At 38.3% G+C, this 13,028-nt stretch overlaps 1 protein-coding gene across 2 annotated transcripts in view; it reads left to right on the forward strand.

Moving 5' to 3' along the window:
* Positions 1-13,028, forward strand: part of LOC133421757 (myosin-10) — an 80,460-nt gene that overhangs the window by 49,626 nt on the left and 17,806 nt on the right. For both annotated transcript variants that reach the window (XM_061711513.1, XM_061711512.1), the window contains 14 exons: positions 332-484; positions 612-785; positions 868-1,041; positions 2,131-2,245; positions 5,473-5,666; positions 6,610-6,731; positions 7,122-7,191; positions 7,342-7,502; positions 8,371-8,479; positions 8,565-8,696; positions 9,196-9,402; positions 9,570-9,707; positions 11,737-11,860; positions 11,960-12,131. In XM_061711513.1, coding sequence (XP_061567497.1) covers positions 332-484; positions 612-785; positions 868-1,041; positions 2,131-2,245; positions 5,473-5,666; positions 6,610-6,731; positions 7,122-7,191; positions 7,342-7,502; positions 8,371-8,479; positions 8,565-8,696; positions 9,196-9,402; positions 9,570-9,707; positions 11,737-11,860; positions 11,960-12,131 — 2,045 coding nt within the window. The remainder of the gene's footprint in view (positions 1-331; positions 485-611; positions 786-867; positions 1,042-2,130; positions 2,246-5,472; positions 5,667-6,609; positions 6,732-7,121; positions 7,192-7,341; positions 7,503-8,370; positions 8,480-8,564; positions 8,697-9,195; positions 9,403-9,569; positions 9,708-11,736; positions 11,861-11,959; positions 12,132-13,028) is intronic.

The raw sequence follows: 13,028 nt of genomic DNA on the forward strand, positions 1-13,028 counted from the left end.
TTGATTGGAAAAAGTTCCCAAATCAGTTGTGAGTTTGGTTGAAACTTGGATTGTGATTTTTTTTTTTTCTTCATCTGTTAAACTCTATTTAGGCTTTTTCTTACGCTAGATGTTGGAAACTCTCAACATATCAGGACAGGTCATCTGCTCCATCTGGTTATTAGATTTTCCATTGGAACCCTGCTGACTGATGTCATACCGGCACAAATTCAAAGCTCCCTGCAGACCGAGGCAACATCACAACCTTTAGATTTATATACTGTGCTAGAATCTCTTGGGGTTAGGCATTATTAATGGTGTCTTACATCTGCGGCTCTTTGTTTTACTCCAGGCTGACTTTGCCATTGAAGCGCTGGCCAAAGCCACGTATGAGCGTCTGTTCCGCTGGCTGGTCCATCGCATCAACAAGGCCCTGGACAGGACCAAACGGCAGGGGGCCTCCTTCATCGGGATCCTGGATATCGCCGGCTTTGAGATCTTTGAGGTGTTTCATGTGGTGCTTTGACCCTGACTGGAAACTGTTGTAGTTGCGTTGCTTTACACGCACAAAGACAAGACTTGTCTGAATGCTTTATCGTCTCCTGACTTTAGCTTTTCTTTTTCCCCTTCAGCTGAACTCCTTTGAGCAGCTGTGCATCAACTACACCAACGAGAAGCTGCAGCAGCTCTTCAACCACACCATGTTCATCCTGGAGCAGGAGGAGTACCAGAGGGAGGGCATCGAGTGGAGCTTCATCGACTTCGGCCTGGACCTGCAGCCCTGCATCGACCTCATCGAGAGGCCGGTTAGCACGCGCCGTACAAACGTCTTACCATGGGTTTTCTTGATGAGTTGTCCTTCTTTGATGAATGGAAATGTCCCCTTAGAACAATCCTCCAGGAATCCTGGCTCTGCTGGATGAGGAGTGCTGGTTTCCCAAGGCCACAGACAAAACATTTGTTGACAAAGTGCTGCAGGAACAGGGCACACACACCAAATTTCAGAAACCACGGCAACTCAAGGACAAAGCTGACTTCTGCATCATGCACTACGCAGGACGGGTGTGTATGTTTTTCTGTTTGTTTTATTGGGAATATTTACTATTCACAGGGGACACATATATAATGAAGGAAGGTTTAATAAATGATGATTAATTCTAAGATATATTTATACTGTGTAGGGTTCTTCCAGGGTTTTCATGTACAGCAGCATGGACCTGTGTTTCTCCCAGACTCTGCTCCTCTTGTGGTGTCATTAGCCAGATCACAGCATAAAAACAATAGCCCAGTTGTTGCACTGCTGCTGCAGGAAAGCCACATCTGGTTCAGATCGATGCGAGTCTTTGAAGCCTGGCGGTTACATAACCACATTTTTGCAGCGTTCACCTACAGTATGTGTGGGGATCTGGTTTTTGGAAAGAAAAACGATCCACCTCAACATTCCTGAGGAGATGTCTGTCAGTCTCAGCATGTAATCTAATGTTACCTGCATAATTATATTTTAGGTCAGGCTGTATTTGCCTCTCGGTCTTTACTCAAATGAACATATTTGTGAAAACAATCATTGATGGATCCGTACCATTTCATATGTGAAAACTACAGGATCAAGAATTATTTCTGAATTTATTTCACTAAATAATTCCTGCATGAAAGTCAGCTGAAGAGGAAAATAAGTATAGATATTATGAGTTTCCAGGACTGATGAAATACACATGCAGATATTCATCTCGTCTTACTGAACATGTCGGGTACTTCATTTCCAGTCTGTCCTAATCTAATGATCTTCTTTGCAAGACAAATATTTGAAAAACACATACATCATCATCATATTTCAGAGAATTAACCCCCCCACCGCCAATCACATAATCGTTTCACCAGTGAAACATCTAACTTTTTACATTTGTCAATGCCAGCGTTTGGCACTGAAGAAAGTTTGTCCTAATGAAATTCTGTACTGAGTTGATTTACTTTCCTGCTGTCAGTTTGCCATCTCTTGTGTAACCAATTTTTTTTCTTATTCGGGTCGCTGTCCTAGTAATTTTTGCCATTTACCGCAATTCCGTCTCCGATTTTTGTGGATAATGGAAACGCTGGAGAAAATGTTTTGCTGAATAACTGCTGAAATTGTCCTGAATCCCCGTGTTTCTACAGGTTGATTATAAAGCTGATGAGTGGCTGATGAAGAACATGGATCCTCTGAACGATAATGTGGCCACGCTGCTTCACCAGTCAACTGACAAGTTTGTGGCCGAGCTTTGGAAAGATGGTGAGTCTCATCACTTTTTCTTTTAAATTTGACAAGAATATTAAGATTTTAGCTGTATACAAAAGCTTTGTGGTGAATTTAAATTATGATTTTACTTTTTTTGTTTTGATATTTTATCGTACAAAGCATCCACACTTCCTGGTGTGAAACCAAGACACGAATCCCTCAGAACTGGAGGACTTTATTTATAGTCGCTCTGCTATGATGGTCTTTAAAATCTCTATTTTGGTGTAGACTGGTTGAATGTTTACAGAACACTTTTCAAACTAATATTTTACCCGATTAATGAGAGGCTTTCAGAGCGTTCGCTTTTAAAGATGCACATAACACTATAATGTTGTAGTCAATGAACTAACATCTACTCTTCTGTCTTCTTTTCAATCTGCTCACTGTAATTAATATTGGTGTCTGTGGGAGTTTGATTGACGGGTTTTATGTGTGTGCATGCCTGCTTTCTTTTCCTTTCTCACTCTTTTGTCTTCTTTCTGTCACCATAGACATTCAGACGTTTCAGAGAGCTTCTTTCTATGACAATGTGTCTGGGCTCCAGGAAGCTCCAGGTGAATGATACTAACAGCCTTCTTGCACCACTGACTGCTTCTCATCTTCTGCACTGTCTCGTCATAGCTGCACTCATCTGAAAGCTCTAGCTCTGCATGGCTCTGCTCTTGGTTTATTTAAACTCTCCAAAACTAAAAATACACTTTCTTCGGTTGATGATGGTGGTTTATTGCCTCCCTGATTATTTCAGCTGCTGTTGATTAAATATCAAGACTAGTGAGGTATTTATGTCATTGTTCCTTGAAAGGTGGAACTAATGATGAACAGATTCATAGCATAACTGCCAAAAGGCTAAAAAAGGCTGTAAATATTTGTGATGAATGTTTAATCGGATGGATGCTTTTTAATACTGATTGTAGGTTTTAATATTTCAAGGGTGACGCGCTCAGCAGCAATGTCCATCTCCTTCTGTCGCTTCTCAGACTCATTGGATCCAAAAATGATCCCTTTGCAAGAACATTTGGGATGTTTTCTAAGATGTTGCAAAAATGTTATTGCATTCAAACATTAAAAGACAAATTATGTGAAAGTGTGTAGAGAATTCAAGCACTACTAGATTGTAGATTGATTAGTGCCGGGTTGAGACGTCAGAACTGGATATTAAAGTTTTAAATTAAAGTTTCCTTCAAAGACGTTGGGGTTGCGGTTCCCCTCTCAGCGCCACAGTGGTAGAGAATTATTGATTAATTAAAAAACGAATGCGGCGATGCCTTCCGGGTGCATATTATTGTGTGAAGACTTGAGTTCTTCTCTCTGCCGGAGCTTGGTAAGTAAGACTGAATGCCATCTTGATGAGTGCAGACAGAAAATGCGTGTCACTCAACAGAATCCACTGCTGGATCCAAAAATGTAAGCTGAAACTGTGCTGCACAAGAGGGTAGACATACATCAGCTCTGCACATAAACGCTCCCTACCTCCCTGAACAAGGCCAGCTCAGACAGGGAGACAGTGGACACTTGTTCTGGGGTCGGAGGAGTGCACAATTCAGCTTTCTCGTGGGAGAAATGGGTGTCCGGTTCTACGTGACAAAGTCCATACATCAAAAGGGGCAAAAGTCAGGATCTGTGATGGTATGAAGGTGCATCAGTATCTGTGTATGTGTAAAGTTAGCACTGATGCAAAAGTATTCACTATTAAATTGGCATCTTTTCCCAGTAGGTCCGTGGTTATTTCAGCAAACATGCCAGACTTTACTCCACATGACTTAACAGAGTTCTTGTTTTTGATCTGACAGTCCAGACCGGTCACCTATTGACTGTGTCTGGTATGTAATCAATTTCAAAAAGTATTCTCAATTCATAAACAATTTAAAATAACAAAAAAAATACATAAACATCTGATTTGTATATTTAGATAAACTAATGATAAACATCTTTTTCACTCAAATGATGAAGATGATGAATGATGCTCTGGGTGCACAGCTCAGTTAAGGATCCACTTGCACATGTAGATGTGACACAAAGATACAAAAGAAATCCACCGATGAATAATTTGACATCATTAGCACACATAACACAAACAAAGGAACTATCAGACGATCTTTAAAGTTCAGCATCCCAAATAACTTGTGTGGGAGAGAAAATTACTTTGAGAGCTCAAAAATACAAACAAAGTAATTTTAAACACAGAATGTCATAAAAGAGGGACCTTTTATGTTGCAGTTATTGTAGCATTGTTGGATAGTTTGCAGGTAAGTAGGCAGAAAACCTGAAACTTTGGATGGCGTGTGGAACTGTACTGAACAAAATGGACAAAGAAACTCAAGATGGTGTAAGATATCTCAGTAATTTAAGTAGTTTAAGGGACCATTATGTAACTTTTATGAAGTACACTGTTGTTAATACAAACATCAGGTTTCTGCATCTTCGGACTGCCAGATTTGCTTTGAACACTGATAAAAGATGTTACCTTTTACTGTTGCCATCGTGCTCATGTTGGCACAATGAATCACTTCTATCCAGAGGTGTCAAGTAACGAAGTAAAAATACTTTGTTACCTTACTTAAGTAGAAATTTTTGTTATCTATACTTCACTAGAGTAATTATTTTTCAGACGACTTTTTACTTTTACTCCTTACATTTTCACGCAATTATCTGTACTTTTTACTCCTTACATTTTAAAAACAGCCTCGTTACTCTATTTCATTTTGGCCTTTAAAAATAAACTATCCAGTTAAATTGCTCCATCCAGATAGAGTGAATTTGGTTGTGGTTGGATGAGAAGTATAAACATAATACCATTCCGACACCCTATTGGTTTTTACGCGTCTTCTCTCTGAAACACATGTTAATGCTCAATAGTACACTTATATGCTTCTTTAATATATTTGCATTATACTAAGATGCATTCATTTTCAATGGCTTTTGTCCTTAATGGCTTTTTCCCCCTTACATTACTTTTACTTTTATATTTTAAGTAGTTTTGAAACCAGTACTTTTATACTTTTACTTGAGTAAAAAACTTGAGTTGATACTTCAACTTCTACAGGAGTATTTTTAAACTCTAGTATCTATACTTCTACCTGAGTAATGAATGTGAATACTGAAGACACCTCCGCTTCTATCCACTGTGTCAGACCAGCATCAGAACAATAGATCTGTTTGCTCATCTTATCCTGACTGCTCCGTCACCTGTCGTCCTTGTCGTACAACTCTCCTCCAACCAGTTGATCGGATCGTGGGTCTGGACCAGGTCGCGGGCATGAACGAGACAACATTCGGAGCCGCCTACAAGACCAAGAAGGGCATGTTCCGCACCGTGGGACAGCTGTACAAGGAGCAGCTGTCCAAGCTGATGGCCACGCTCAGGAACACCAACCCCAACTTCGTCCGCTGCATCATCCCCAACCACGAAAAAAGAGTGAGGCTCCATGTAGAAAGTGACTGAGCTGATCCTTTATATCTGTTCACCAGACACGTACAGTTCCCACCTCATTATACACCGTTCTTGTTATTCACACCTGCTTACATGTGCACTGGAGGTGTTATGAAAGTACTGACCACAAGCTGATATTCTCTGTAGGAGCCACACATGTTAGTATCATTATGGCACACATGAATGAATGAATGAATGAAGTTTATTCAGTCATGACAACACAAAACACAACACCAAAAAACATTGTGCACAGCATTAACATTTCATACAAAAACCAAAAAGGTATTGAACAATAACTGAAAAGGCATAGGCTGAAGCAAACTGCTTATAAAAGCCTATCCTATTACCAACTTTCTTTTTGTGGCTACCGACCTCCAGAAAACCAAAAAGAAAATAGAAAAGCAAAGAAACAACAAAAGGCAAAGAAACAATAGAAAAGCAAAGAAACATTTACAGATAGTCAATTGCACTTATAAGCTTCAAAAATAGCTTTACAAACCATTTTCTTAAAAACGAAAAGAGAATGACATGTTTTTAAATTTATGTTGGCGTCATTCCAGAGTTTAACTCCAGTAATGGAGACACATCTCCTTTTCATACCTTTTTTAGCTTTTTGTACAGTGAAATTGCCTCTAAGATTATAGGGAGTTTCCTGAATTGAAAAAAACCTCTGTATTGAGTCAGGGAGCATTTTTGATTTTGCTCTGAAACATAATTTGCATGATTTTATAATAAAACAAATCATAAAATTTAATAACGTGAGAATTTAGAAAAAGTGGATCTGTGTGAGCGTAGTAATCAGCCTTATTGATGATACGTATGGCTCGTTTTTGAAGTTTTATTATCATCACTTAAACTGAACCCCTGCCTCAATATAATCATATTTTTCCTGAATTGTCTTCCTGTTTCCTCCTCCCTCGTGCCGTAGGCGGGTAAACTGGACCCCCACCTGGTCCTGGACCAGCTGAGGTGTAACGGTGTGCTGGAGGGGATCCGTATCTGCAGACAGGGATTTCCCAACCGCATCGTCTTCCAGGAGTTCAGACAGAGGTAACGTCCATCATCAAGTTCCCTGCTGCGGCTTTGGCTTGGACGTAACAGTTTAACTGACCTTCATGTCTTCATTTATATCACAGATCACACACAAAAAAATCACAATGGATTTTATAAAATTGAAACTGACATGGATAGGTTTAACAGTTAGGACAAGTGTTTCTTAATGATGGTGTATGATGTATGGATGTTGGAAGCCTCACTGTGTCCTTTAGCACTTGAGCGAGTGTTTTCCTGGTTTTAATATTCTTTGTGAAGGTCTGGTCCATCTCAGCCTGTCAGTCAGGCGTCCTGGCTGAGCTCTGGCCTCTTTTTTATGTCAAATCCAGTGCAATTTTCCACTCTCCTAATGTCTCCCTCTGTCCTGACACCAAAAACTGTGTCCAGATATGAAATCCTGACTCCGAACGCCATTCCCAAGGGCTTCATGGACGGCAAGCAGGCCTGCGAGAGAATGGTACGGATTCATTCAGTGTTTTGTCATGGCAAACAGCAGCCTGACAGTTAAAGTCACTCAATAAAATCATCATTTCCTGATAGAAAATGGATTTTCGCAAAAAAATGTTCACATTTGAGTCAAGCGTTCCCATCTCCTCCTCTTGCGTAGATTCAAGCACTGGAGCTGGACGGAAACCTCTTCCGTATCGGTCAGAGTAAGATCTTCTTCAGGGCCGGAGTCCTGGCCCACTTGGAGGAAGAGAGGGACCTGAAGATCACCGACATCATCATCTACTTCCAGGCCGTCTGTCGGGGATATCTGGCACGCAAGTGAGGGGCTTATTTTACACAGATATTCCTATATAACCAGTACTCGAGTTGTAAACAAAAATCAGGGGGGATGGTGGATTTTATCATATGGGGACAGATAATTTGTGCTGATTATAAATAATATAATATATTACAAAGACGCTGACCAAAACACCTGCAGAAATACTGCAGGAATGACATAGCAGCAGTTAAATGCAGCCTTCTGTAAGCTTTAAATATCCACTGGGCTTACATCAAATACATCAAAACACAACAATAAAAAACAGTTTTCTGAAATTATAAATATGACTCTGTCCTTCACAGGATAAGTAAAATGGATCACTGCAAAAACTCAAAATCTTAACAAGAATATTTGTCTTATTTCTAGTTAAAATGTCTCATTTTAGTCAAAAAAATCTCATTACACTTATTATTAAAACAAGACTCATCACTGGAAAAAACAACAATTTTCACCTGTTTCAAGTAGATTTTCACTTGAAATAAGTAGAAAAATCTGCCAGTGGAAAAATATTTTTTTGCTTGTAATAAGAAAATAAATCTTGTCCCACTGGCAGATTTTCCTACTTATTTCAAGTGAAAATTTACTTGAAACAGGTGAAAAATGTCAAATAAGTTATTTTTCTGGTGTTATTTTTCTGGTGATGACTCTAAATGTTGAAATAGCAGTAAAACCACATTCATTGATGAAATGACATAAGGGATGGAAAGGGGGGATGGCAGTTTTACTGGGGGGATGATTTTGACCGTTTTTATTTCAGGGGGTGATGCCATCCCCCCTCAACTCCAGTACTGTATATAACTGAAAACCTGCTTTTACCACTGTTTCACCGTCTGTTTGTCCTCTCCCTGCCTGGTGGTGATTATTCAGGGCATTTGCTAAGAAGCAGCAGCAGCTCAGCGCTCTGAAGGTCCTCCAGAGAAACTGTGCTGCCTATCTGAAGCTGCGTCACTGGCAGTGGTGGAGGCTCTTCACAAAGGTTTGCATTTGTGGTTTTTGTCATAGTCCGTGGCAGCGCCAAGATTCAGGATGAAAAATAAACATCTGTTAATTCATGTGTGCAGGTGAAGCCCCTGCTGCAGGTGACCAGGCAGGAGGAGGAGATGCAGGCTAAAGATGAAGAGCTGGTCAAGGTGAAGGAGAAGCAGACGAAGGTGGAGGGAGAACTGGTGGAGATGGAGAGGAAACATCAGCAGGTCAGCCACAATTACACCTATATTCTGTTTTTAAATGACAACTAACTACACAGATTTGTTTGCACTGCAAAAACTCAAAATCTTAATAAGAATATTTGTCTTATATCTAGTTAAAATGTCTCATTTTTAATCATAAAAAATCTCGTTACACTCAAAACAAGACTCATCACTCGAAAAAACAATAATTTTCACCTGTTTCAAGTAGATTTTCACTTAAAATAAGTAGAAAAATCTGCCAGTGGAACAAGACTTTTTTGCTTGTAATGAGAAGATAAATCTTGTCCCACTGGCAGATTTCTCTACTTATTTCAAGTGAAACAGGTGAAAATTGTCAAATAACAAGTTATTTTTCTGGTAATGACTCTTGTTTTAAGTGTAATGAGATTTTTTGACTAAAAATGAGACATTTTAACTAGAAATAAGACAAATATTCCTGGTAAGATTTTGAGTTTTTGCAGTGTGGGTGTTTATTTGAGACATTAACATTGTTTTTCTGCAGTTAATGGAGGAAAAGAACATCCTGGCGGAGCAGCTGCAGGCCGAGACAGAACTGTTCGCAGAAGCCGAGGAGATGAGAGCTCGCCTGGCGTCCAAAAAGCAAGAGCTGGAGGAAATCCTCCACGACCTGGAGTCGAGGCTGGAGGAGGAGGAGGAGAGGAGCCAAGGCATGCAGAACGAGAAGAAAAAGATGCAGTCCCACATCCAGGTGTGTCCCGAAATCACCGACACAAATAGATGCAGTACAGTAACACTACGTCTGTGTCTGTACAGCAGCTAATACCAGATGCTTGAAATGAAAAGGAGATTTTTTTAGATATATACTTGATACAGATGTACGGTAGTCTTGATTGCTGCTTTGATTGGTTGTTGTAGGATCTGGAAGAACAGTTGGATGAGGAGGAAGCTGGCAGGCAGAAGCTGCAGCTCGAGAAGGTCACAGCTGAAGCAAAAATGAAGAAGTTCGAAGAGGATATTTTGCTACTAGAGGACCAGAACTCCAAGTTCCTGAAGGTAAGAGGCCGTAAATAGTGCAGTTTTTTTTAAACTGACACTGAGCTGAAAGTTTCAGATTATTTTTACAGTGCTACCTGCCAGAGGTGTCAAAAGTATTCACATTCATTACTCAGGTAGAAGTATAGATACTAGAGTTTAAAAATACTCCTGTAGAAGTTGAAGTATCAACTCAAGTTTTTTACTCAAGTAAAAGTATAAAAGTACTGGTTTTAAAACTAATTAAAGTATAAAAGTAAAAGTAATGTAGGGGGGAAAAAAGCCATTAAGGACAAAAGCCATTGAAAATGAATGCATCTTAGTATAATGCAAATATATTAAAGAACCATATATGTGTACTATTGAGCATAAACATGTGTTTCAGAGAGCAGGAGATATGATGACTAGTTGCCTATAAGTATTGTAATGGTGCAAAAAGTCAAACTTCAGAGGCATGTTATCATTTATCCTAACCTTTATTGGAATGTACATCCAAGTTTAGTTGCAGGAATCTGAGGGAACGAATGTAAGAACAAAACTGGACAAGAACATCTGAAACAACCACAACCAAATTCACTCTATCCGGATGGAGCAATTTAACTGGATAGTTTTTTTTAAAGGCCGAAATGAAATAGAGTAACGAGGCTTGTTACAACCAAAAACGTAATAACGGCCAATAACGTAATAACTGCCAATAATGTAATAATTTTCGCCATTTCAAATGTAATAAAGCCAATAGTGTAATAATGTGCCAATAATGTAAGTTTTATTACATTATTGGCAGTTATTACGTTATTGGCCGTTATTACGTTTTTGGTTGTAACAAGGAGGAACAGTTTTTATTTATTTTTTTCATGTTTTTGCTGTATGTATATTATATATTGCAGTTCAGATTTTTTGATTGGAAATAAACAATAATAAAAACAAGAAGAAGAAGAGAGAAGAGAGTTAACCAGTCAACAAATAGATCACTACTGAGACCAGCTGTTGGAGAGAATGCTCTACAGGGTTCATATGTCTAACTTTGTTTTTCATGTTTGAAAATTAAAAACTACATCAACACATTGAGCTTACAGGCCCCATGTTGGCTAAAGTGACGTTTCAAAGTTGTTGTTGTTGTTTTTTAGTTTTTTTACAGTAATGATAAAGCAGCTGTGTAGATTTTTGTATTGCTCCATATTTTGTGAATATGAGTGAAAGCTACTTTTCATTTGAGAAGGAACAGTTTTAATTTAGTTCTATCCTATGTATTGTACACTGCAGTTCAGATTTTGGGATTGGAAATAAATAATAATGCAAGTCCAGGAAAATATATGGTGAATTCATTTGACACCTCAACACCCTCAACGAGACACTGATTTTATGGTATATGCATGATGGTACACATGAAAAATTGCCTGTTTAGACAAGAACATCTATGAATATCTATTTGGCTAAAGAGGGGAAAGACCACACAATTATGAGAGAGAGACAGAGAGAGACATATCTTGGATGAATAAATATGGCGACTATATGTCATCCACTAACTGCCCAAAAACTGCAAAAAAAAACCTTTATTTCCAAGACCTGCTGTCATATTTATGTGTTATTACATTATCGGCACCAGTTATTACATTTTGAAAGGTTTTTTTTAATGCCAGGCCAATAACGTAATAACCAGCCAATAATGTAATGCCTTATTACATTATCGGCAAAAAGTTATTACGTTATTGGCTCAAAAGTTTTATTACATTATTGGCACATTATTACACTATTGGCTTTATTACATTTGAAATGGCCAAAATGATTACGTTATTGGCAGTTATTACGTTATTGGCCGTTATTACGTTTTTGGTTGTAACAAGGCTGTTTTTAAAATGTAAGGAGTAAAAAGTACAGATAATTGCGTGAAAATGTAAGGAGTAAAAGTAAAAAGTCGTCTGAAAAATAATTACTCCAGTGAAGTATAGATAACCAAAATTTCTACTTAAGTAAGGTAACGAAGTATTTGTACTTTGGTACTTGACACCTCTGCTACCTGCTAACCTGGCTGTGCCTTTGTCCTCTTAAGGAAAAGAAGCTGCTTGAAGACAGAATCAATGAGATGACGGTGATGTTAGCTGAAGAGGAGGAGAAGGCCAAAAACCTGGGGAAGGTCAAGAACAAACAGGAAATGATGATGGTCGACTTGGAAGGTAAATGAGTGATCTGAAATTACGTAAATACATCTTTTAACACACTGCTTTGCTCTTTCATTAAACCATTATAATCTGTTTGTTTTTTTTTCGATTTAGAGAGACTGAAGAAAGAGGAGAAAACCCGCCAGGAGCTAGAAAAGGCTAAGAGGAAGCTGGATGGAGAAACATCGGACTTCCAGGACCAAATAGGAGAACTGCACTCTCAGATAGAGGAGTTTAAATCTCAGATGAGCAAGAAGGAAGACGAGCAGCAGATGATGCAGGCTCGGTAGGAGACGCTGGCACGACCACACAGATGAGAATATCTCTGCTTTCAAACCACAACAACTTACATAACTGCATGAGCTGAATGTGATTCACTTACTCACTTTCACTTAACTTATCAACTTATTACAATGTGAATCAGTAAGAAACACATTTATCACGGAACAGCTTTTCACTGAAACTTCATACTGAAGTACATTTATCTGAAACATTTTTCTAAAATGGAATCACTGTAAATAAATGTGGTGATTTAATGATGTAGAAAAATAGTTGTAATATTTTGTGCTGAATTGTGGCTGAAATTAACAGCCTAAAATAAACCGACCTCTGCTGCCACCCAGTGGAGACTTTGTAGAACAGCACGTGGTTTCCCAGGGAACTGGTTTTATTTTCATTTTATTGTTTGTCTTTTGTCTTAAGGGATAGTTTATTAAGTTTTTAAGTCTTTTTTAGTTTTTTACTAAAATATAGTTGTTTTTGTTCTGTGTTTTTAACGTATTCAGGACTTTAATATTATACATAGCTTTGTTTTAGGACATTATATGTCCTAAAACAAAGCTATAGTTTGATACATCTATAAAAAGAAAAATAGTTCAACTTTACTTTAGCATTTCTTTAAGAAAAAAATACAATATATAAATAAAATAAATGTAATAACAACATATTTTTTTAACGCAGTAGAATTACATGTCATCAATCCATTTTCTATTCTCATTCTTCATTCTGTCCAGGGTCACAAGAGTCTGTCCCAGCTGTCAAAAGCCCACACGAAGACAAACAAAACAAACACTCATAAAAAAACAAAAACAAACACTCATATCTCATTTCAATTTAATTAAGCCACGTAACAAATAAATCCTCAAAATAAATGCGTAATGGAATACAAATTACAGTATCTTAA

The sequence above is a fragment of the Cololabis saira genome, chromosome 21 (assembly GCF_033807715.1).
Source record: "Cololabis saira isolate AMF1-May2022 chromosome 21, fColSai1.1, whole genome shotgun sequence".
NCBI lineage: Eukaryota > Metazoa > Chordata > Actinopteri > Beloniformes > Belonidae > Cololabis > Cololabis saira.